The 27,333-nt window shown below is 40.3% G+C and overlaps 1 protein-coding gene across 1 annotated transcript in view; it reads right to left on the reverse strand.

Annotated features, from left to right (window-relative positions):
• Positions 1 to 374: 374 nt before the first annotated feature.
• Positions 375 to 27,333, reverse strand: part of KCNMB4 (potassium calcium-activated channel subfamily M regulatory beta subunit 4) — a 67,984-nt gene continuing 41,025 nt past the window's right edge. Inside the window, exon 3 of the mRNA XM_060164719.1 lies at positions 375 to 3,708. Coding sequence (XP_060020702.1) covers positions 3,540 to 3,708 — 169 coding nt within the window. The 3' untranslated portion in view covers positions 375 to 3,539. The remainder of the gene's footprint in view (positions 3,709 to 27,333) is intronic.

Consider the following 27,333-nt stretch of genomic DNA (forward strand, 5'->3'; position numbering starts at 1 on the left):
TTAAGTACTACTGGCTGGACAATGGAAGTCAGTTGAGCAGAAAAGACCAGCTAAAGGGCACTGCATTCTTACTTAAACCCACTTTTCTAGAAGGCTTCAAAGCGGCTGCCACTCGATTAAGGGCTGGAGATCCGGGCCAAGCACAGACACTGTAAATAAGATGCTGCTACCTTAAGAACTACAGATATAATGAGAGTAGCCCTTTGGCTGCGAATACTTTCATCTGAACTAACAAAACTGAAAGCAACAAGACCAAAAACCATGTTCTGATGAAATTTTATCACCAATGTTGTAAGCACCCCTCAGAGGCCAGATGGACCCCGTTACCCAAAATTTGGTTTGGGTGTTGAGACTAATAACCACACACACATCAAGAGGGTATGAAAAGGTTTATTATTCACATAATGAATGACACTTTCTGGGAGAGTGGGGCAGTTCCCGAGTAGATCCAAAAATGACTTGACTTGCTTGGCTTTTATTCTTCTTAGGGTGTGGGGCAGGGAGAGGTTTCCTGCGAGCAGGCCAGGGCTTGTGTGGTTTGAACTTCCCAGCCAGTCCAAAGCAGGGGGTACCCAGGCTCTCTAATCAGCTTGCCCAGATGTGGAACAGAAGGGGAAAGGGAATGGGGAGCAGAAAGGAAAAGCTGTTATCAGTCAAACATCGAAAATGGAGTCAGACTCCGTACAACAGTCAATTAAACAACAATCCTATAAACTATAAAAATCTACATTTGTTCAGTCTCTAAAGAAATCTAGATCTACAAATCTCCACCAGCAGGCAGGGGCCTGCAAAAGCTGTGACGCCTCCCGAAAGTTTCGAACGTGGCTACGTGATCTGAAGAGCAAGAATTTCCTGGAAGTCAATTAGAGGCCACAGAAGGCAGTGGTCAAGGGAGTTCCTCCCAGAGAGCAAAGTCTTACCAAGGACTGTATATCCTGCCAGGGCAAGAGATCTTTGTCATCCCTGCTCAGATGTTCATCATGGCACCGGCCATGGACAGCTGCCCATCATTCCTGTCTTTTACTGTAGTATTCACTCTCTCCTTTTTTTTTTTCCCCCCAGAGTTTTAGTAGGACATATGTCCATCTAGCTGGAGATAACATGTTCCAGCAGTCCTTGAAGCCAGGTATAGTTATGTAGTCGTGTGTTCACGAATGGACTCTGAGTACAGTGATGGGTGGAGCTTCCTTAAAAGGAAACAGCTAGCTCCCAAACTCCTCTCTTTTCACAGGCTACAAACTGGCTGTGCTTCTTTGAGCCAGCTTTGACTATGGGGAGAATAACACATTTGGTAATGAGAGGACAACAAGGTAGACAGATTCTGGATCCCTTGATTCTTATGAAACAGAGGCTACCCTCCCTGTCCTGGACTTCTCAACTTCCTCCGGATTGCTCTATGAGAAAGAAATCAACTCCTATCTTACATGAGTCATCATATTTCGGGGTTTCTGTTCTAGCAGCTTATACCATTTCCTTGCTTATATAAAAAAGAAAATTAAAATATTAAGAAGTTAAACTTCTTTACCATCTATGATCTTAAAAATGTCTTCTTGTTCCTTCAAATGCTATCTTTAATGATAAGTATAATAAAGAACCTCAAATTTAACTGGCTACAAGCAAGGAAGACCTTAAAACTATATGTGACCTCAGTCATTCAGCATGCTTCTCCTTTTTTCCAAAAAGTCAGCCTACAGAATATAATCAGGTATACTCTTTGAGCCTAAATGGAAGCATTTAGTTAATATAAATGGATAAGTAAAAAACTGGTAAATAAAAACTCATCAATATCTATCACCTTCCCTTTTTACCAACACAAACGTTGATGCACTATTTTTATCTACTCCCTGTAATCACTTCATCACAGATTATTGGGTTAAGATAAAAATGGATAAAGTAGACTTTATCTCTCACATTGTGATGCAAAGGTGACTTTCTCTGATTCCCAGTTTCGTGTTACTCTGTGCTTCAGAATGGTTCACTGTGTTGCTAAGACAACAGGGATGCTGCAACAGAAAACTGGGATTGAAGTCAAGGCACTGTAGCTGCCTCAAAGGATGTCATAAATAGTGTGTTCAAGGCCTTTTTCACAGTGAAATCTGTAACACTTGAATTGGAATAAAAATATCACCCAACACCCTAGTCTTCCACAGAAGACAATGGCTCACTCAATTACTTGCGTTCTAGAATTAAGAAAACACTGGTATGTGGATTAAAATCAGGAAATCATCATTCCACTAATACGTATCTTTCTTGGAATGCTGCACGAATAACTGAGGGAAGCTTGCCCTTAAATTCCAGTTTGCCTTTATTCTAATAGAAGCATGTCTGAAGGATATTAGAAGAAAGCAAAAAAGAGATTATGTTGTCAGTTTTTCCTTGACCAAAAATGTACATCTCATCTAAACAAAGGTTTGATTCCACATGGTAAATAAATAGGGTAGGTTTGATATTCACTGAGACCTGTGATTGATATTTGCAATCTGAGTTTATGAACAGATGCAAAGAAGTATGGTCTCCTCAGTGAATTTTTGATAAAGGCACAGAGAGCTCATCAGCAGAGTGATGTGAGCTGGCTTGCATCTCCAGGTGTGTCCAAGCAAATGAAACAACTGCAGCAATATTTTCGTTTTAATACTGAAAACATCCAAGGAAGGACAAAGAAAATATAATAAAATGTTTAACTGATTTTGACTATTTTTTTTTCTGACCTAAAAGAAAAAAGAAATGAAAATAGCATTTAACTAAGCTGAAAAGTGTCCTTCACATCGTGTACATTCTACTGCACAGAGATAAAATCCATCAAAAATAACCTGAACAGATGAACAAAGAGGCACAGTCCTCTTAGAGCTAGGACAGGCCTTGTTCAGAATCATCTCCCTCTCTTAAGAAATAATCTGGTGAAAAACAAAGGCGAGTGGGAAGAATGTTTTCCCAATCTTTGAGGGTTCCTTGCTGAAGAGTCACAGGAGTGACTGGAGTCTGAGTTAACAGTGCAGTTTTCCTTTTTCAAGCAGGAGTCAAAAGGTACTCTTTAATAGTGGAAACTGGGGATTACATTGTGAGGTCAAGACTTGTGCAGGAATTCCTGTCTCCAAGTAAAAGTTTAATCTAGCAAAATCAAATGAAACCCGTAAGACCCTTTTTTAAAACCCTGGTGTTCTAAGCATAAAAAAAGAAAATAGAAAAGAACACAGACAACTCTCTTTTAATATTTTTAAGTAGCATAAATCATAATGGTTTGTATTCTACACTGTACAATTATATACTGTTACTTCCCGAAGAAAATTAACTTCTATTGGGTTTTCTGAAACAGATACTCCTTACAGCTTGACCCTTTAGCCGTCGCTACAACACATGGAAAACAATCTATGAGGTTCCAAGCCTTCCGGTTGTGCCTGTTTCTGCTATCATTGAGGGGGAGCCTCTCAGAGACCTCTCACAGCCCCTTCCATCTCCTGCGCCAGGAAGCAGGCTCTGCAGGTAGATGTGTGCAGATGAGTGCAGCTTCTGTGCTTTGCTTCCCATAAGCCGACTCCCCTTTAAGAGAACTTGCGCTTCTTCATGGCTTCTGCCTTGACTGCCAGGCTCTTGGCACAGATGGTCAGGACCACAATGAGAACGCCCACCACAAATGTCACCAGGGGCCAGAGGAAGCAATGCAGGAGGACAATCTCATCATGCGTGCGATGCAGGAGCACATCATCTGGTCTGCAAGACAGCGGAGAATAGGAAAGAAAGAGTGGTCAACTGCCTTGGCATGACATAACTCTTCACAGCGCGGAGCTCAACTTGCTTTCTGGCCCAAAGGTCATAACCATCATTGAAAGCAAAGACTTCACACTGACTATAAATACTGTACTTTGTGCTTCAAATCCATTATGAAAAGTTCTGAGGTCTTGAATCAAGTAATTGATGCATATTATTTATAATGTGAATTACGTGTAAAATGTCAAAAGTATAGCAATCTCTTACACTATTATTTTCCTCCATTCTAAGTTGCTTAACATATTCCACTTTCTCACGCATCTTTTAATGTCTGCTGAATCAGTCTGAAAATTGCTTTCGGGTTGGCACTGTCAAATAAATCCAAACCCAAATGATGTTTTGTTTTGTTTTTTACCCCTTTCACCCATTCTGCCCACTTCTCCAGCCCTCCACTTCTGGCAACCACCAATCCAATCTCTGTATCTATAAGCCCAGTTGTTTATTGTTGTTTAAATGTATTTATATATTTATATGTGATTCCACATGTAAGTAAAATCATATGACACATCTAAGTGAAATCATATGACATTTGTCTTTCTCTATCTGACTTATTTCACTTAGCATAATACCCTCAAGGTCCATCCATGTTGTCCCAAATGGCAAGATTTTGTTCTTTTTTATGGTTGAATAATATTCCATTATATATATAATATATAATTTATATGTAAAATCACATTTTCTTTAGCCATTCATCCATTGTTGGACACAGGTTGTTGTCATGTCTTGGCTATTGTAAGTAATGCTGCAATAAACATGTGGGTACATATATCTTTTCAAATTAGTGTCTTCATTTTCTTCAGATAAATACCCAGAAGTGAAATTGTTGGATCATATGGTAGTTCTAATTTTAATTTTTTGAGGAAGCTTCATACTGTTTCCATAGTGGCTGCACCAATTTACATTCCCCACAACAGTGCACAGAGGTTCCCTTTTCTCCACATCTTCACCAACACTATTTTTGTCTTTTTGATAATAGCCATTCTGACAGGCATGAGGTTATATCTCATTGCGGTTTTGATTTGCATTTCCCTGATGATTAGTGACGTTGAGCATTTTTTCATGTACCTGCCAAATGATCTTAATTTACAAAAATAGTCAGTTAAAGTCACTATTTGAATTTAGACAGAAAGACCTATGGTGTAGTCTTCAGGTCGACTCAGCTTCACTCTGTGAAGGTTTTTAATAATGAACAGACTAGTGAATGGTTGGATTTAATGCATTCTTCCATGCTTCTGGGTAGGGTTAGCCATCATTTTAAACCACTGACCACTTTCTTGATATATTTTGCAAAGTCTTAGCAATATATCTCAATCTTATCAATGTGGGGCTTCTATTTGCAATTCCAACATTGGTCTCATTCGTTCACGGGAAGTGAAGATGAGATACATTCCACAAGCCATGATCTGTCATCTTTGGCCACTAGAGAGAGATCCTGGGAATTTAGCTTTCATACAAGAGGTTTACATTTTGCAAGATATTTCCATTTCAGCCACAGGAAAGTCTGTTCCATTATGCTAGAGTAGCAATGCTTCCACCAGAAAATAAAATAATGCGGAATAGTCAGTCCAATTGCCCTCAAGAACATCAGAGGCTTTAGAGTACAAGAGCAGGGCATTTAACAGCGGAATGCATTCCTGAGGCGCTCTCACTAACCACAGCTCTCATAATTCAAGACCTATTTTCCCAGGAGACTGACAAAGAATGTTGGATATGTCTCTTCTACCTGTAATGCAGCCCTCATGTAGCATTAATAAAAACGGTTTTGCAGACTGGCTTTGAAATTACGTAATCCTTGCCCTTTTTTGTGCATAATATCATTTCAAATCCTGCACATAAAGTGAGATTTTTATTGACATTTGATTTCAGTTAAAATTTGAACTAAGTGAATGCAGAGTCACTGTAACAATTAAGCAAAAATCATCCTAGCTTGCAGAAGTTACTCCTTTTTATGAATTCCTATAGCAACACATTGTCTTCAAAACTTGTGCTACCATTCATTTGTGATATATATTAATGTGCGTATCCTTTGCTTCTGTAAGACCCTTGACTTTGTCATTGCCTGTTTATTCTGCACATAGATGGTGCTAAGTAACGGCTTGCTACTAGCGAAGGGGAAACCATCCCAATTGCAGCCTTGTTAGCCATGCAAAATTTCAACAGACTTCAAGCCTTGAATGTGAAAAAGCAGAGGCCTGGGTCCAAAAATAGTCAGGGCACAATACAGTTCTAGTCATATTTTCCAGTCTTTGAAATCCCACCTGCAGCACTGCCATGGTTCTTTTTCCAGCTACGAGAGCTCACTGCTGTCAGACCCTCTACCTACATGTGCAAGGGAAGGTGAAAGCTTCTCGGCGTGACTTTCCTCCCTCCCTTCCTTCTTACCTTTATTCCTACCTACCTTCCTTCTTACTTTTCTTTCCCCTCTCCTCCCTCCCCTTCTTTCTTGGATTGTTCTACTCCTGCAGAATTGATTTGTACAAAGATGAACTAGATTCTTCATCAAAGGGTGAGAGTGTACAATAATGTGAATGTACTTAATACCACAGACTATATACTTATATGCGGTTAAAATGGTTTAAAAAAAGGGGGGGGGGTTGGCAGAGGGGACCTTGAATTTTTAACACTATTTTAATGAATTTGCATGTGATTTCTACACTAACATGTTTTACAGCTAATTTTCTAGTAAAATGCTTCAGTGAGCATCTTCTTCTACCTTTCTTCTCCAGTCACTATTATTGAAGCTGAATCCTTTACCACAATACAGTAGTCCCTCCCCTTATCTGTGGTTTTGCTTTCCGTGGTTTCAGTTACCTCGAGTCAACTGAGGTCTGAAAATATTAAACGGAAAATTCCAGAAGTAAACAATTCATCAGTTTTAAATTGTGTGCCATTTTGAGCATCATGATGGAATCTGTTGTCGTCTGCTCCATCCTACCCAGGATGTGAATCATCCCTTTGTCCAGCGTATCCTGTCCGTTAGTCACGTAGTAGCTGTCATGGTTATCAGATCCACCGTCATGATATTGCAGTGCTTGTGTTCAAGTCACCCTTATTTTACTTAATATTGACCCCAAAGCACAAGAGTAGTGATCCTGGCAATTCACATATCCTCTTACTGTGCCTAATTTATAAATTAAAGTTTGTCACAGGTATGTATGTATAGGAAAAATCATAGTATATATAGGGTTCGGTACTATTCATGGTTTGAAGCATCCATCCACTGGGGGTCTTGGAACATATCCCCCATCTGCAGAGAAGGGGGCATTACCGTATTGTACAACTGAGCCAGGAAAATAGCCACAGATGAGGGTGGTTGGAACCATTATACATATTTTCTGAAACACAGTTCGAAGAACATTTACTAAAAAAGAATATGAGTGAAAGGAGGAGAGAAAATAATAACTGGAAAATGGGGGACCCAGATATTTGTTTTATTTAGAAACTGCTTAGCATTCCACACTCAAAAAAGCCCTTGGGGCAAAATTCGATTTTAATGTTTCGAATGACAAAACAACATCATTCACTTGAGTTAGCCATGTTGAATTTGTAATCGCTTCAAAAGCCTTCTTTGAGGTAAAAATATTATATAAAAGTGTACATGGTTTCTTTAAAAATAACTAGTGTCTGTTTCCATTTCATACGGTTCTAAGATGCCCCACGGTCTCCTTCGATGGGAATGAAGGGTACAGAATATGCCACTTTGGCATAGGGATTATTTTGAACTGAAGGCAACTGAGAAGAAGCAGCTTCAAAGAGAGCTCTTCACACTTTCCCTATTTGCCTAAAAGCAGGACATAAATTTGTAAAGATAGTTCTCCTCCTTTCTCTTCCTGGAAGGACAGAAGTTAATCACTGGCGACAACTCTATACCCTAATAGTCCAGAGATGGCACCAGAGGAAAAACAAACTTTATTAACTCAGCACTTACCTTCCATTAGTTCCGCATATATTTACCTTCCTACAATATGCTGCCCTAGAAACTCAAGGTCCTTTTCCTTCATCTTGTCACTTCTCTAACAATCTATTGCTTTTTTAAAAAAAAAAGATGGCCTAAGCCCAAGTTCTAACCACCTCTTTGAGCTGCTCATCACTGAGCGCTCTCATGTGTATGCACAGTGCACATGTTAATAAACTGCTCTGTTTTTCTCTTGTTAGTCAGTCTTTTGTCAATCTAATTTACGGGGCCCAGGGCAATGAACCTAAGAGGGGTAGAAGGAAAAACAGTTTTTCCTCCCCTATAGGAAAAACTTCTTTCTCTGCAGAGTAATGCTTAAGTCCATCATTCAGTCATAGGATTTACTGAGATAATCTCTAAATTGTCCTTGTGATATAATTAAAATCTGGCTCTTTCAAACTGGGACTTTAGTGCCATAATTGAAGGGAACACCCCACCTCCGCCTCAGCTTCCTGCAATTTTACCAGACAGATTTCACATGCGTTAGCAAAAATTATTTCCAAAGGGGTTTAGACTTAGAATGCAGTTTTCCATAATTCCATAATGGTGGGACTAAACAGAAACTTTTACAAAAAGAATCACTGTTTTCAGCATTTGGCAAACTAAGATAAATGGCCTGATGAGATCTGAATAGTATGTATTAAAATCAGGATGGTGATGAGGATGTAGGCAATAAGCAACAAACAAACAAACAGACAAAGAAGGATGATTACTTTGTATCTGAGGACTTCAAAGAAGTAAGCAAGAGATTTGCTTGGGGTTGTGTAGAAACACTTTTAAGCCCTGAGGAGGGATGCGTACAAATACCATAAAACAAGAGTAAGTGCTGTCTGTGGGGTCCCTGAAAAATACTTTCCTAAGGGTTGGACTTACCCTGAGTTGAGCTTTGAAAGTATATTGTGGACTTCCCTGGTGGTGCAGTGGTTAAGAATCTGCCTGCCAATGCTGGGGACACGGGTTCAAGCCCTGGTCCGGGAAGATCCCACATGCCGCAGAGCAACTAAGCCCATGCACCACAACTACTGAGCCTGCACTCTAGAGCCTGCGAGCCACAACTACTGAGCCCGCGTGCCACAACTACTGAAGCCCACGCACCTAGAGCCCCTGGTCCACAACAAGAGAAGCCACTGCAATGAGAAGCCTGTGCACTGCAACGAAGAGTAGCCCATGCTTGCTGCAACTAGAGAAACCCTGCACACAGTGACGAAGACCCAACGTAGCCAAAAATAAATAAATAAAATAAATAAATTTATTTTAAAAAAAGAAAGTATACCGTGATAACTGTAGCCAGCGTTTTTAAGTGCTTACTACCCTCCAGGTACTCTGGTAGGACATTTAATCTCTCTTGATCCTTAAAATAACCCTGTGCTGGAAGAATGTTTGTCATTTTATAATCAAAGGAACTGAGGCAAAGAGAGATTAGTTTTCCCAAGATTACACAACTTAAAATAATGATCTGAAACCCTATGAGTATGATTTTTAAACCTGTACTATTTACTCCTCAGCCAGCTTCTCTCAAATTTGAATCACCTCTGCTGTTTGCTGTAATGCAACCTCCTGGGTTTCAACCCCTAGTTCACTATATCAGAATTGGAGGTTGTGGTATCCAGAAATCCGCATTTTTGAGAAGCTCTTGGGTGACTCTAAAACATAATAAAGTTTAGTAAGCACTGTGAAAAATTCAAGTAGTTAAAAAAAATGTGCACTGCATGAAAGTGCCCTGGGATAAGACAGGAGGGCAGCAGGGGGGCTGGTAATGGGAACAGGGATAGTGGGTGGAAATACAGACCTCAATGCTAGATTTGCCCGGCGGGGGGGGGGGGGGCTTTGTCCTAATTGGTAAAAAGGCACCCCATAGGCTAGCAGCAGACCTAACTATACCAGACAAGAAGACAAAGATTTGGTGTGTATCATCCTCAATATAAAAAATAGATTCCCTTTGACTTTGTCTCACCAAAGGAGATTTCTTCTGCCTCACAATGCTTGTTCTGACGGCTAACAGGGAGAGGAAATGGCGACCTATTTTTTTAATGGACTGGAAAATTTCTTAAACTCATCTTAACCAGTTCGTGTAAAAATCTCAACTGCATTATAATTTACCAGTATCGCATGATGGTAATTGTACCCATCAAAAGACAAGATGATCTCCTTCAAAGATCCTATAGGAAACAGAAATCTTTCTAGATTTATTATCACAGGTACTTCTTATCTGAGCAGAGAAATTTCCTTTTCATGCTGGAAAGTTAAAATTTTGGCCCATCTCTAGCAAGACTATAATGACTTTTTTGTGCCAACCAGACCCCTCATGCTTTGTCTTATTTTCTTCACACATTTCTAATTTATTTCATCTTGCAAAATTCTGTCCATCTTTAGAGCACTCATTAAACACTTTTAGAACAGACGTGTGTCAATTATGTACATTTACACATCAGGTATACAATAAACACTGGAAAAGTTTTTTAATTGTCAAGCTTTACCCATATTTCTATGAGAAAGAATATGCTGTATCATTACCAGAAATTGCACTTATGTGTTTTGATGAAATCTCATTTTAAAGTCTATAAATGCCTCGTCATTATCACAATCATAAAATAATTCTGCAGGCATAATATCAGTCCAATATGCCAGGCCTCTGGTATAGCAGTAGAGCCAAATGACATAAAAAAGGTAATGATTTCATCCTCTGAACCTTCTGAATAGGTGCTGTCTAGTCCTGCTCTAAATCTTGTTTATTATTTGTAACATGACCTACTTTTAAAAAGAATCTGAAATAGATAAAAATAAAAACAGAAAACTTAAGTACAATAAAATCCTTAAACTGACGGTAAAGAATAAGTACAATGTAATTAGGATGGGGATAATATAGAAATCCCAGGCTAAGAAAAGCTCCTACCTTAAGCATAAGTGCAACTTACCTCTGAGCATCCCAGTGCCCAAGGCAAAAATGAACAGAGATGAGTTACACAGCTGCCATATTAAAAACAGGACGCATGCCAATTCACCAGATTGAACTTTTTGCTAGGGCTAAACTCCATAAATTAGGTTGTATGTGTTTTTACATAAAGCAATCTGTATAGCACATTTAAAGGCCCTTAATAGCAGTTTTACAAAGCTGGTTAATGAAACCATGTGAGGGGTTTTCAAATACTGATTCCAAGGTCTCAATTCTACTGAGGTTTTAAATAAGTTTTCAGGCAAGGCTGACGATTACTCACATCTGGGAATACCTGACCTAAACAATGCTTTTTATTTTTTCCCCAGCTTTACTGAGCTACAATCGATATACAACAAACTGCATGCACTTAAAGTATACAATTTGATGAGTTTGACACATGGATACACTTGTGAAACCATCATCATAATGAAGACGGTAAACATGTCCATCACCGCAAAAGTTTCTTTGTACTCCCTTGTAATCCCTCTCTGTCACTCATGCCCGCAACCCTACCAACAATGCTTTTTAAATATCAAATGTATCAGCCCAGTTTTTCACAATAACTGAAGAGCAAATGGTTCAAGACTGAAATCACTGAGGAGCAGTCTCTGTTATTTGTTGAAAGGAGAGTCTTCTGTCAGGTTAGATTCTGATGTGGAAGTGACAAAATGATACCTCACGCAGATAATTTTGTCTGCCTGGAGTCGGGCTTCAGACAGCTCTTGAAAGTTTTCAGCAAGACTCTATGCTACGCACTTTCTAGAAGGAGACTGAATTAAAATGCACCCCATGAAGAAACTGATTGGATCTACTGTCACGGTTTTTAAAAGATTTTTCTTCTACCGACAGATGCTGAAGATTAGCTGATAAAAACACTGAATTTGGTTTTGGCATAATTGAGCTGTCCTTACTGAGAGTAATTAACTAATGTGTTTGTTTAGTTGCTGTTTGAAGCAATCATAAGAACTTGCCATGAGAGGAGAAAAGAATGTTTACCTTCTTATAGGATCACAGGAAGGCACCTAACAGCTAATCTAGTTATCAAGTTATTTCTATAAATTACAGTAGGAACCAGGGACCAGAACACAGAGACCCTTTGCAGTATTCTTTATGGTGATTTGCTCTATGGTGAGCCCATTTCTGTCCACGTGACTCCAACAATGATATTGTGATAAGGGCTTTTAAAAGCTTGGGAGGTACTCTATCAACACCATGGCTTTGCTCCATAGATGGCAGATATCTGTGGATGAAAGGCTGATTATAGGTCTATACATGTTATAAACATCCTTACATTTTCTTAACTATTTTCTCCAATTAGGTGAACTCAGAGTAGTAATGTTTAATTGTATAAGAGTTGTTCCTCAAGCTTGCCTGTTCTTCGTGGAGGAAATTAAATCGAGCCCCAAACTGGCAGTTTCCAGAAAGAGAAATTTGCATTGAGCAAAACCGGCAGGTATGATATTTGGAGCAATAAAGGGTTAAATTAATTATAAATAGGAAAGATTATACTTTAAGTCCACCCTGATGGAAAGTTCTAAGTCTTGGAAGTGTAGGACAGTATTTCAGAACATGAACTTGAGCTAATTGAACCTGGGTTTAAATATGGGCTTTACAATTTGCTAACTACATGATCTAAAGAAAAGTATTTAATCCCTGAGTCCTAATCTTTCATCTGTAAAATGGGGATAATAATACCTACGTTATAGGGTTCTCCTGAGGAGTAAATGAGATAATGCATGCAAGGTGTGTAGGCAGATGGCTGCCTAATAGTGAGTATTCAATATTCCATAAGGAGTGGTAATGTTGATGACTGTCATTACAAATTTGGGGCTCACAACTCAGAAAATGATTTTAAAATGTGGGCAGTAACATATCTCCTACAAATGTCTTCTTCAGTCTAAGACTGCCAGGCTGAAGTGATAGGAAATTCTTTTGATCAAATTAAAGTTCCTTTTGGTATAGATATCCTCATTCCCCTCAGCCTCCTTTGCCCCTTGTAGCCATAACAGTGGCTAACAGTGTAACAGTGTTAAGAAAGAGAATAGGTTTAACAAGCTAACGATTACAGTTGCCCCCGAACAAGCTGGGGGTTAGGGGGACCGGACCGATCTCCACACAGTCAAACATCTGCATATAACTTTACAGTTAGCCATTCGTATCCCAAGTTCTGCATCCATGGATTCAACCAACCTCAATACTATGGTACCATCGTATTTAACGAAGAAAAGCCCATGTATAAGTGGACCTGTGCAGTTCAAACATGTGTTGTTTAAGGGTCAACTGTACTTTCAATTCTAACATACGCACCTCGGATAGAGACAAGCAAGGGAAAAAAAATCAATAACACTAGTCCCTTGGCTAGGAACACAAATATCCCCTAAATTTATCCCAAGCCATCATTTAACAACATTAAATTATTATAGTGGTTGGGCTTATTTAGCAAACATTTTCCTACTGATTAGGACGGTTGTCTCTACAGATGCAGCCCAGACAAGCAGCTGTCTCAACCCAGCTCTTCTAAAGCAGAGGCCTGGGAAAACCATGGCAGCTTTGTGCTCCCAGAGTAAAAAACTTCTTTTAAGTTCTTATCCACACTGTGTAGTAATTATTTTCTATACATCTGTCTGCTTCCCCAGCCTGAGTCTAAGAACCCTGAGGTAATGGGCCCATTACGGATAATCCCTGCCTGAGAAAATCTCTCCTGAGTTTTCAGGAAAAAAAGAGGGATTATTGCCAAGACCTGAAAACCAGGAGTATGCTTATGACTTTTTGTCTTTAAAAAAGGCAAATCAATTTTATCCTAGATTCGGCTTGGCATAATTATAAATCCTGTTTTTGTTCCATTAAAAAAAATGGGAAAAAATTTTAAACTATCTAGATAGTCTCTAAGGCAGACCTAAGACTGCATTAAATTTGCATGAAAGCCTTTCCTCTTCCACCCACCTCTGTGAGCTGCTCAGGAAGAGTCACCTGTATCCGTGACTGTGACTGCTGGAGAGCATGACTTTCAGCTCCCTGGCGGCATCAAAGAAGAGGAGGATTTTGTAAAGTGGATGACTGTTTTGACCCAGCAATTCCTCTGAGTTTTTCTTAAGAAAAGCTGTTCTTCGGGGTAATTTGGTTTGTGGGTCTCTGAGTTACCAGGTAAGTTACTTATTTCACATAGGGTTGTAAGTGTTTTCTGGGCAAAATGCTTAAATTTAAGGTTTAAACAGAAATAAACTAGAGAAAAGAAGACATCTACATTCTATTTGAGACAGATTATTCCATAATAGTTCTCACCTTGTGTACCCTACTTAGTTTTTAAAGTGAAAATCTAATACCATTTTAAATCAGTGGGAAAGATGGGTTGTTCAATAAATTGTGCTGGGACAATACTGATCATTTCGGGGAAAAGCATTCATTCCCCATCTTATTCTTTCCACCAAAGAAAAAAAAGGAAAAAATCCAGATGGATCAGAAACTTAATTGTAAAAAACAAACTGTGAATGTTCTAGAAGAACAACTGAATGTTTAAAAATAACCTTGGGGGTCTTCCCTGGTGGCGCAGTGGTTGAGAGTCTGCCTGCTGATGCAGGCGACACGGGTTCTTGCCCCGGTCCGGGAAGATCCCACATGCCGCGAAGCGGCTAGGCCCATGAGCCATGGCCATTGAGCCTGCGCGTCCGGAGCCTGTGCTCCGCAAAGGGAGAGGCCACAACAGTGGGAGGCCCGCGTACCGCAAAAAAAAACAACAAAACAAAACCTTGGAATGAGAAAAAAAAAGGTCTCTGTAATGGGGTTTTTTGATATAAGTATGTCCCAAATATTATACTGGACTTACTTATACTAAGAAATTATTCAGTGTTTATCAGAAATTAAAGTTTAACTGGGTTTCTTGTATTTTAGTTTGCTAAATTTAGCAACCCTAATTTCTAAGACATGAAATGTAGAAACTATTAAGAAAATATGGATGATCCAATTATAGAAATGTATACATTTTTGTATAGCCCAAAAAACTCCACAAAGACCCATAGGCAAAAATAAAAACAAATAGCTAATATTCATATGAAAAGATACTCCATTCTTTTCTTTAATAAAAGAAGAGCAAGGTAGTGTCAGTAGTCAAGATGGTGGAGTAGGAAGAACCTGAACTCACCTCCTCCCAAAAGAACACCAAAATAACAATCTATGAGAACAACTTAAAGACTAGCATAAAAGTTTTTCCATAACTAAAGATATAAAGAAGGAACCATGGTGGCACAGTGGTTAAGAATTCGCCTGCCAATGCAAGAGACACGAGTTCAATTCCTAGTCCGGGAAGACCCCACATGCCACAGAGCAACTAAGCCCATGGGCCACAACTACTGAGCTTGCGCTCTAGAGCCTGCAAGCCACAACTTACTAAGCCCGTGTGCCACAACTGCTGAAGCCCGCATGCCTAGAGCCTGTGCTCCACAACAAAAGAAGCCACTGCAATGAGAAGCCCGCTCACTGCAACGAAGAGTAGCTCATGCTCGCTGCAACTAGAGAAAGCCCACGTGCAGCAACAAAGACCCAAAGCAGCCAATAAATAAATAAAATTAAAAAGAAAAAAAAGAAGGAACCACAAGATGGGTAGGAGGGATGGAGATGATGTATAGTCAGAATCCTTACCCTCAGATAGATGACCCACAAACGGGAGGATAATCACAGTTGCAGAGGTTCTTCCCAAAGAGTGAGAGGTCTGAGCACCACATTGAGCTCCCCAGCTTGGGGGTCCTGCACTGAGAAGACAAGCCTCCAGAATGTCTGGCATTGAAGACCAGCGGGACTTGAGTACAGGAGAGTTGGTGCAACACAGGAAACATAGACTCTGTGCTTAAAGGGTGCACATGAAATATCATTTGCTCTGAGTGCCAGCAAAGATGCAGTAATTTGAATGCAGCCTGGGAAAACCCATTTGTTGGTCATGGAGAGCCTCCTGGAGAGGAAGGAGGTAACTGGGACTCCCCCTGGGGACACAGACACTGGCAGGAGCCATTTTGGGGGGTTTGTTCTACCATGAGGACATTGGTGCTGGCAAGTGCCATTCTGGAGTCCTCTCTCTAGCCTATTAGTGCTAGGGGAGTATGTGCCCACCAGCAGGCCAGCACAAGCCCTGGGTCCTCCTGGGCAGGCTAACAGCCATCTTACAAAGGCAGGGTCTGGCAGCCAATTGTGCTGGGGCTAGGCCCACCTACCAGTGCATCCACAGTAGTTGGCCTGTCATAACAGAAGGGTGCATGCAGCCCACATAGAGGGCACCCATAGAGTAAACAGCTCCAGTGACAAGAGGGGAGTGTGCTATTGGACCTCATAGGATGTCTCTTACATAATACCATTTTTCCAAGATCAGGAAACAACTAACCTACCTAATGCATAGACATAAACACAGAGAATTAGGTAAAATGAGGCAACAGAGGAGTATGTTCCAAATGCAGGAACAAGACATAACCTCAGGAAAAAAAAAACTTTAAAAAGGGGCAAAAGCTAGCTACCAAATAAAGAGTTAAAGGTAATGATCATGAGATCAATAAACTCAAGAGAAGAATGGATGAACACAGCGAGAGTTTTAACAAAGGGTTAGAAAACATAAAGAACCAAACAAAGCTGAAGAATACAATAGCTGAAAGAAAACATACACTAGAAGGAATCAGCAGTAGATGATGCAGAGGAACAGATCAGTGACCTGGAAGACAGAGTAGTAAAAATCACCCAAGCTGAACAGAAAAAAGAAAAAAGCATTTTAAAAAATGAGGCTAGTTTAAGGGACTTCTGAGACAACATCAAGCATACTAACATTTGCATTATAGGGGTCCCAGAAGGAGAAGAGAGAGAGAAAGGGGCAGAGCACTTATTTGAAGAAATAATAGCTGAAAACGTCCTTAACCTATCAAAGGAAACAGATATCCAAGTCCAGGAAGCACAGAGAGTCCTGAACAAGATGAATCCAAAGAAGTCCACACTGAGAGACACTGTAATTAAAATGGCAAAAAGGCAACTCTCCCACACCATATACAAAAATGAACTTAAAATGTATGAAAGACTTAAATGTAAGACCCGAAACCTTAAAACTCCTAGAAGAAAACATAGGCAGTACGCTCTTTGACATCGACCTTAGCAGTACTTTGTTTGGATACTCAGGCAAGGGAAACGAAAGCAAAACTAACCAAATGGGACTACGTCAAACTAAAAAGCTTTTGCACAACAAAACAAAAGACAGCCTACTGAATGGGAGAAGATATTTGTCAATAGTACATCTGACAAGGGGTTAATATCCAAAATATACAAAGAACTCATATAACTCAACATCAAAAGAACAAACAGCCTGATTTAAAAATGGGCAGAGGACTTGAATAGACATTTTTCCAAAGATGACACACAGATGGCCAACAGGCACATGAAAAGATGCTCAATATCACTAATCATCAGGGAAATGCAAACCAAAACCACAACGAGATACGGCCTGGTAAACCCAAGTAAGTATTTCCCTGGGTTCTGTGAGCCACTCCAGCAAATCAAACCTGAGGAGGGGGTCATGAGAACCTCCCATCTGTAGCCAAGTCAGACAGAAATTGTGGGTAACCTGGGGACCTACTGCTTGTAGTTGGGATCTGAAGTGGGGTGGGAGCAATCTTATGAGACAAAACCCTTAACCTGTGGACTTGAGCCCTATCTCCAGGTATATAGTGTCAGAATTGAGTTAAATTGTAGGACACCTAGATGGTATCGTGGAGAACTGCTTGGTGTGGGGAAAAACCCACACACACTTGGTTACCAGAAGAGAAGTGTTTTGTCTGAGGAATAAAGGAGACACACAAGAAGGAGATTGAACTGAGATTTTCCATTAAAGCCTCAAACCAAGTACATATTCACGTTTCCAAACTTGGAGAATTGAATTTGCCAATCCATAGAACGGAACAACACAGAACTGTAATCTTTAGAAATGTGTGGCAATTTTAAAGCTTAGAATTGAAGAAAGGCTCATAGACATTCATTGTAAAAGATAATTACACTTAATACTATCTACAAATTACTACCAGTATGTTTCCTATTGCTGCTCTAACAAATTTAACAGCATAAAACAATGCAAATTTATTCTCTTATTGTTGTGCAGGTTAGAAGTCTAACTCTGATACACTGTGCTAAAATGAAGGTGTTAGCAGGGTTGTTCCTTATTAGAGGCTGTAGGGGAGAATCTGTTTCCTTGCCTTTTCCAGCTTCTAGAGGTTCTCTGCATTCCTTGGTTCCTGGCCCCTTCTCTGAATCATTCCAATCTCTTGCTTCCATTGTCATATCTTATGCTACTCCTCAGATCTACTATCTCCCTCTTTAGACCCATACATTGAGGGCCTACCCAGATAAACCAGGATAAGCCTTTCATCTCAAGATCCTTAAACACATCTGCAAAGTCCCTTTTGCCATACAAGGTAACATAAGGTAACAAGGTAAGGTACTAAAAATACATGGGGATTAGAATGTGGACATCTTTGGGAACCATTATTTAGACAACCACACTGCCACGTGCCGCTATCCTATAATCAGTTCCTTACTAACGCAAGTTTTCTATCCCTTTCCCCAGTCAGTCATTCAGAATTAAATCATCAACAAAAGCAACTAAAAAAACCCCCAAAAAACTAGAAAATAAACTCTTTTCTAATGTCCTAACTTGAGTTATAAAAAATATTTACTTTTTCATTCTTTTTTCAATTTTTGCTCTTTTATGACAAAGGCATTTACATACAAACACACCTGCCTGAAGGTAATACAAAACAGTTCTCTTCCCTTCATCCACACCACTTTCCTACATTGTGCTTTCTCCTACTTAGAGTTCCACCACATCCCCCAATACCCACTGCTCCTAACCACATCATTAACAGAACTCCGAAAATTTTAAAACAATCCTCCATTCTAATCCTCCCTAAGGAACTGTCTCCTTATTTTCTATAAAATTTCTTTTGTCTTCGTAATACATCTTTGCTATTTCCTTTTCAACTTTACTCCTTATCAAATGTGTCCAAAGATTCTTGATTGTTCTTTACTCCATCTTTCACGAAACGATATGGCACTAGTAATTCTCCATATTAATTTTAACCACAAGCTTACACCACATCATGAATTTGACCTTCCTGAACTGCTTTCCCCTTTATCTTTCCTTCAAAAATCTTTTTAAAACTCTGAATTTAAAAACTGAGGTAGAATTTCTACACAGGGAAATTCAGAGGTAGTAAGTGTATAGTTTGATAGTGTCATTTTAATACTGTTGATTTCTGATCCTTTTACCTCTAGTTTATAAAAAAAATAAGTTTTATAATTTCTATCCAACCCCTTCTACTATTCACAAATGTGCATGCTTCCATACCATTCTTTCTCTCATATTTAATGATTTAATCTCATATTAAATCAGATCTTAACCAGAAATGTGGACATTTAAGGGTGGGCCATTATGTTCCCAAAGGAAGTCTCTCAGAGCCTGTCTTCCACCTCAGCAATGCTAACTCCTGGAGAAACAGCCTCAGAAATTAGAAATGTTGGTTTATGATGCTAATGCTCAAAATGCCCTTTGGCTTTTCAGTTCCTTAGAGGAACTAATTCTTAAACATCAAAAGATGCTTGCTGTGATCTAGCATGTCTGAGAATTCAGTGATGCAAACGGAACTTCCTAACAAGCCAGGGGCTGGGAGGGACGGAAAACAACAGTACTGATTAACCAGGACATCCCAATATTCCCCTTGCTGATTAAGATAAGATAATGGGGTCCCTGAGTCACTTTGTGAAGTCAATACCAAAGCAGAAGGAGAAGCTCTCTTTACAGAAAAGGCTGCAAACCCTGAAAAAAATAATCACTGAGAGAAGTTATTAAGTGCCTTTTTCTCAAAATTTCCACAAACAGGGTCGAGGTTCCCCTTTGAAATTAAATAAGATGGTAGCCACAGGCTTACAGTTGAGCTGGTGTCTTCCAAGTTGTCCAATATCGTGATTCTGAGATCCCATGATTCAAACCTACTCCATTGTTTCAGGTGAAGGAAGACCTGGGATGCACCCAGCATAGTAACTGCACACATAGAAAAGGACTCTTTTGAAAGATCACTTTAATAGCCACATTTTGTATCATTTCCCTAAGCTGAATCATGTTCTCATCCCTCCCTCCAGGCAAAGAGGACATGGAAAAGTAGCAGGAGATATAATCACAGATCACACACTTGCAACGTGGGTGTGAGAAACCGTTTCCAGGGAGAAGATGACAAACATACTGATGCACCCGAAATATGCATATGAGCAGGGATTCCATTGGGCATTTGTAAGGCTGGCAAGAGCTTCAGAATTTGGTTCTCAAGGAAATGAGGCGGGTAAGGAATCCCCCCAAATGTCAATGTATCTTCTTACCATCTGAACAATGCTAGGCATATTGTATACGGTTGGAATGTGGCATTTAAAGGGAAGTGAAGAAACATTTCCCCCATGATTTTTTATATAAAATCAAGATGACAGGAGTTCCTTAACTAGCAAAATTGAAGGAGGGGCAGAGCAATGAGGGCTTACCCACCCACCCATGGTTCGAATGCAAATGCCCCCCCCCAAAGAACAGTGATCTCAGTGGGTCTGCCCAACTCAACAAAGCCTGGATTTGTTGAGCATGACACTGTGCTAAGCTCAAAATGAGAGCTCAGTAAATGTCAGTGGAATAAGAAAGGAATGAAAATCCAGCAAACACAGAGTTTCAGTTAAGCAGATCTGGGGGGGCAGGGGAGGTGGGAGTGGGGGCAGGATCCTAGACTTCATGGGCGTTCTTTGAAGGGCCACATGTATTTGTTTGGGATCGTAAATACCATAGATGCAGTTGCATAAACAGTCATGTGTATTTGCTTGTGTTTTCACCGACTGTGCCAACTATTTTCAGATAATTTCCAAGAGAAAGCAATCGTGTTTACTATGCTTTTTGTCATTACAACATTTCTTTTCTTCCCTTCCTGCTTGGTTATTTAAAAATCGATCTCTAGCCTGTCCAACCAACCCATGTGCGTGTAACTACTGCCACTGATGGTTCCTGTTCCTTCGACTCACCTGCCCCAGCCCTGCTTGGGTGCTTTACCTCCCCGAGAAGCCTTCCAACACTGCTGTTCCTATCCATGGCACTGTTTCGGACCTGGCATGCTAGGAAATGCTGCCAGCACCTGGTAAAGCCAATACCAAAGTGCCCAAGCAGGTGAGAGACATTCTAGTCTTTCCAGACCTCTGAAAAAGATCCTTAGCTCGTTCCACAACTTAATCTCAGGAAATCACTATTAATGTCTGATTAGGTGAAGTTCAATTCCCTGTGATTAGATCCTCAATGAAGAAAAATCAGCCAGTCACCACAATTTCTTCTCCTATCTATACCTCTCCCATCAGCATGGCTCCATTATTTTGGCAGCTCTGAAGAGAGGATCTGAAAATGTATCCTGGGTGGGGAAAAAGTGAATTGCATAGCTTTTTGATTATTATGAAAGCTCGAAGGAAACAGGGCTACTTCTAACATAATTTTGTCATTCTAGACATTTCCCAATTGTTAAAAATGCATCTCATTAAAATGTATTACTCACCAAGCAGCTATTTTTTTTAATTAAATAATTAGCAGAGTCTACATATTTTGCTGCTGCATGTAGGAAGATAGAAACAGGTTAGCATTTCTATCAAGGCTAGCAATGAACCCTTCAACCTAACCCCTAAATTATACAGTGAAGAGTACATGAATAATAGCTTTACGTTCTGTTTTGTTATAGTCTGTAATGTAGTTATTTCTCTTGGTAAAAGTACACTGAGTGAATATTGAAGTACTTCAGCCCGGTAAAATTAGCTAAATTAATTGTCAAGCTCTTTCCCTAACTGATAAATTGCTTATATGTATATGTTTGGAGAACAAAAGTTTTATAGAGAAATGTGCATAACAATGAAAGTGATGACTTATGGTACAATAATAGAATTTTTTAAACTTGAGTAATTAAAAAGACCCCATCAGTCAATCATAAAGTTTCTCGTGGCTGTGCCAGTAACTTAACTTTACCCTGGTAGCATGTGATATTCAAAATTCAAGAAAATACACATACATAGCCACCGGACTGTTGGACTAAACATGATGAAGAGTTTGAAAATCACTAAAAAAATTTTGGCACAAGTATTCCTAGGGAAATCTGTTTTCCTCTGATGCGAGACTAATATTGATGTCCCAGAGAGGGGCCACTCCTTTAACCAGAGTCCCACAGTGATAAAGGCACAGGGCAAAGCTGCACATGACCCAAGACAGACAGGTACGGTAAGCAGGAAATAAACTCTCATTGTTATGAGCTACTGAGATTTTCAGGTTGTTATCCCAGCACAATGTGGCCGAAGCTGACTGAATCACACAGATATAGGGTGGGGAATCCTACAGTTTCACCAAGTGAAATGGTCACAACCAGTCCTCTCTTAATCTAAAGCTCAAAAACAGTTTGCAGGTGCACATCTGAGTATTTTAAAAGACTTTCTTGGTACTCAGTTCCCTTCCATTCAGCCATTCAACAACACTTGCAGCACCTACAGTGTGGCAGGCACCAGGGCGGTGCTGGTGTGTTGGTTCTCACGAGCCAGCTGGGTAAGCTTGCAGGCAGAACACTGTCTGCTCCTATCTGTATTCCCATCACCCGGCACAATGCCAGGCACTTGCCCCAGGTGCTCTGTAAATGTTTGTTGTTTGTTTACTGTTGAGATACATTTCAAAATGCATTTGTACCAATGAAGAGGCAATACAAGAGAAGTACTTCTGTGTGCCTGGGGAAATAAAAAGGAAATATCTTTTGAGCAAACATGAAAGAACAGGATTACAGAGTCCAAGTTTCTTGGGAAAAGACATAGCACATACAAATGCACAAGTCCCTTCATCTGTCATTTCAGATTATTTTGCCACCAGTGGTACAATTACAGAATGTTATAGCTGCAATCTCATTGATCAGATTTCATAGAGTCCCTGATGTTATCCGATTCCAGTACGGCCTGGAATCCTGGCTGATGTCAGCAGCAGTACAAGCAGAGTGCTTGAGAGCCTGGGCTATGGAGGCAGAATGCACAGGTTTGAATCCTGCTTATGCTACTTGTCAGCTGTGTGATCTGTGCAACTTGTTTAACCTCTCTGTGCTTCATTCCCTCATGTATAAAATGAGAATTATGACAATAATGCCTTGCAAGGGTATTGTGCAGATTCAATGAGATTCAATGTATAAAGCACTGTTTCTGGAACAGAGTAAGCATGGTATGAAGGCATTGGTTATTATTGGATAAGGCCAGAGGAAGATTACCAGGGAAACAGTCAAGTCTCTGCCTATGAATCAGTCCTTTCCAGGATTTTTATCAATAATTTAGATAAGGAGATTAAAGTCATTTTGACTTGCAATTAGGATAACATTATACAACGGAAAAAATAACAAATATGATGCGTGCCAGAATCAAGATTCAAAGTAATCATGAGAATGGAACAATCATTAAAAAAGTAACAGTATGGGGCTTCCCTGGTGGCGCAGTGGTTCAGAGTCCGCCCGCCGATGCAGGGGACACGGGTTCGTGCCCCGGTTCGGGAAGATCCCACATGCCGCGGAGCGGCTGGGCCTGTGAGCCATGGCCGCTGAGCCTGCGCGTCCGGAGCCTGTGCTCCGCAACGGGAGAGGCCACAACAGTGAGAGGCCCGCGTACCGCAAAAAAAAAAAAAAAAAAAATAACAGTATGTATTTATATAGGGATAAATTTTAAATTCTTTCATTTAAATCCAGAACATCATTCTCACAGTGAAATGTTAGAAATGGGGAGAGGGGCAGACTTCAAGAGTACCATGTATAGGGACTTCCCTGGTGGTCCAGTGGCTAAGACTCCACGCTTCTAATGCAGGGGGCCCGGGTTCGACCCTCGATCTCAGAACTAGATCCCACATGCATGCTGCAACGAGGAGTTCACATGCCAGAACTAAGAGTCCACGTGCCGCAACTAAGAAGTCCACATGCTGTAACGAAGATCCCACGTGCTGCAACTAAGACCTGGTGCAGCCAAAATAAGTAAGTAAATTTAAAAAAAAGAAGAAGAAGAGCATCACAAGCAGTGAGAACAAGTCTATTCCCAGCTGCAATGGCAGCAGTGGACTGGAGGACACCTTTGGTTTGAGGGTCAAGGACTTCGGTTCAGATACTTACTCTGCTCCTCCCTGGTCATGTGACCTTAAAGGCTGTTTGTTCTTCTGTAAAATTCAGATAATATGGTCTACCTTCCTATTGAGACCATAGGGCTAACCAAGATGAAGCTTTTCTATTTTTATTGTGGTTAAAAAAAATATATATATATATGTACACACACACACACACAATAAAATTTGCCGTTTTAAGTATACAATTTAGTGGCGTTAATTAAATTGACAATGTTGTGCAACCAGCACCATTATGTTTCCAAAACTTTTCCATCACCCCAAATGGAAGCTATGTAACCATTAAGCAATGACTCCCCTTTCCCTCTTCCCCCAGTCCCTGATAACCTCTAATCTACCTCCATCTCTATGAATGTGACTATTCTAGGTATTTCCTCAGATGAATTACTGACAACCAAAAATGTTTGGAAATGGAGTAGGATGCTTCAGGAGAAATGACATCCATTGTCACCAAAGTTGTTAAAGTAGAGGATGGAAGATACTTTCAAAAACCGTGGCAGGAGGGCTTCCCTGGTGGCGCAGCGGTTGAGAGTCCGCCTGCCGATGCAGGAGACACGGGTTCGTGCCCCGGTCCGGGAAGATCCCGCATGCCGCGGAGCGCCTGGGCCTGTGAGCCATGGCCGCTGAGCCTGCGCGTCCGGAGCCTGTGCCCCGCAACGGGAGAGGCCACAACAGTGAGAGGCCCGCGTACCGCAAAAAAAAAAAAAAAAAAAAAAAAAGTGGCAGGGGATTTCCCTGGTGGTGCAGTGGTTAAGAATCCGCCTGCCAGTGCAGGGGACACGGGTTCGAGCCCTGCTGGGAAGATCTCACATGCCGCGGAGCAACTAAGCCCGTGCACCACAACTACTGAGGCTGCGCTCTAGAGCCCACAAGCCACAACTACTGAGCCCACGTGCCTAGAGACCGTGCTCCACAACAAGAGAAGCCACCGCAATGAGAAGCCCGCGCACTGCAATGAAGAGTAGCCCCCGCTCGCCGCAACTAGAGAAAGCCCACGAGCAGCAACGAAGACCCAACGCAGCCAAAAATAAATAAATAAAATAAATAAATTTATTAAAAAAAAAAGTGGCAGGGATTCACTTCAGGTTGGAATAAATGACTAGAAGATGTCTCCCAGATTTGATACCCTCTACATGTGTTAGAGGCTAATTCTGGCCCCATTTTATCCAAGATGAAACTGAGGCAAGAGCTCTTCAGTAAGTAGACCAAGGTCATACACCAAGTCAGGAAGAGAGCTATGGATAGAACTCAAGTCTCCTGACGCACAGCCCTGTCCTGCATTCCACCATCTGACGGTGCTGCACTCTGTGACCTACTTGTCCTACAGCTCCTGTAGTTTTCCTCCCAAATACCCTCGCAGCTTTGTTTAATAGCTACATAAACTATCCTAAGTGAAAAGTGATTTAATAACATCAAATTCTTAACTTTACTGCCACAATGATGAAAGCTGTTAGAAGGTGAATTTGCAAGCATAAAAACACTTTGAATAACCATCAGAAAACAGACTCTCAAATTTACATCCTAAGTAATGTACAGCCATTTTGGTGTCAGACTTTGAAAGAACACTGAAGTGAATTCCACACATATTCTATAGCATACTGGAGAGGGCACAGCCATCGCTGCTTTTTTTTTTTTTTTTTTTTAAAGTACAGGTTTTGAGACCAGCGAGAGCTTTCAATTCTGATGTAATCTCTCTTAATATGGAACCAGACACAAATGTACACAGAAAAGACTCAATTTTGGTAAGATTCCAGATTCACTGTTTTCTTTTTTAAGACTCAAGATATATCATTGGACTTAATGCCTAAAAAGAAAACCAATATATTCCTTTAAAAATCAACTATAGAACCAGTCTCTTATTTAATGAAAGATTATAAGAAATATTTTTCAGAGTAAACAGAAAACAAAAGTAATAAGCTCTATTAAAACTTAAATTTTTATCAAATAACAAGTCTAGTATTTAGTAATTCATTCAAAGGTCAATAAAATTTCCCTATGGAATTTATTCAAAATATCACTTCCCATATTTATATGCACATTTTCCTCCATTTGTATCCTAAGAGGTCTGCAAGTAAAGATGAGGTTTTTTTCTTTAGTAATTTGTCTTATAAAAAAATAAAAGGAAAGCTTAGGGCTTCCCTGGTGGCGCAGTGGTTGAGAGTCTGCCTGCTGATGCAGGGGACACGGGTTCGTGCCCCGGTCCGGGAAGATCCCACATGCCGCGGAACGGCTGGGCCCGTGAGCCATGGCCGCTGAGCCTGCGCGTCCGGAGCCTGTGCTCCGCAACGGGAGAGGCCACAACAGTGAGAGGCCTGCGTACCGCCAAAAAGAAAAAAAAAAAAAAAAAAAGTAAAGCTTAGAAGCCAATGGAACAATTAAATTCAACCTATAAGTATATTAAAAGATATCTGGTTTTAGAGCTTCATAAGTCGAAAACAAATGCAAAGACATAGCCAAAATCAATTACAATTGACCATTTTTCACTGTATTGGTTACAAATGTATTCAGAGACATGTATATAAACATGTAAGTACAATCTCACTTACATGCTTAATCTCACTTCTGTACAATCTCATGTCCATTCCCTCCTTCCCTTCTCCACTAATTCTGCCTTTGCCCAAGCTCTTTTCATCCCTTGTTTAGACTGATGTGATACTTTTCAATCTGTTTAACCTTCCTCAATTTTTGGCTTATATCCAGTCTGTCTTCCATGCAGCCACAAGACTGGTCTCCCTCAAGTACAAATGTGACTTGCTACTCCAGTGCACACTGAATAAAGTCTAAAACCTTAGCATGCCATAAGAGCACAGTATTATCTCATTCAACCTCTGCCGGTTCATCTATCACTCTTCCCCTAAATGCACTCTCCAAGAATACGTAGCTCCTTACATTTCTTTCAGTTGCCTATAGCATTCCAAATATTAATGCCTTATCTTCCCTGAAATCCCCTTCCCTAGCCTTCATTTATCTGGGAAATTCCTACTCATTTAAAAGAAACAAAACAAAACAACAACAACAGCTCAAACTTTTCTCTATCAAGGCTTTTCTCTCTCCACTCCTTATCTCCATTCAAGTAGGTCCAGGCACTATACCGTGTGTGTGTGTGTGTGTGTGTGTGTGTGTGTGTGTGTGTGTGTGTGTGTGTGTGTGTGTGTGTGTGTGTAATTATGGCACTTACTAAGTTACATTCCAATTGTTTATTTACACGTTGGTCTTTCATAGTAGTCAGTGAGTTCCTTGAAGACAGAAACCAAGTCTTATTACCTTTGATCTTTGATCACTGTTGTTTGGTATAAGACAGGTGATTAATAAATGCTTGTTGAATAAATGAAAGAGTAAATGACTGAAATGGTGGTAATTTTATGGATGAAATCTAGGACACTGAAAAGGATAACACATGACAGAAGACTGATAATATATTTGTGGTAGGAAGCCTCTGCAGCCCCTAAAACAGTATTATTTATTTCAAGGAGAGGA

Source organism: Lagenorhynchus albirostris, chromosome 11, assembly GCF_949774975.1.
Source record: "Lagenorhynchus albirostris chromosome 11, mLagAlb1.1, whole genome shotgun sequence".
Lineage (NCBI taxonomy): Eukaryota > Metazoa > Chordata > Mammalia > Artiodactyla > Delphinidae > Lagenorhynchus > Lagenorhynchus albirostris.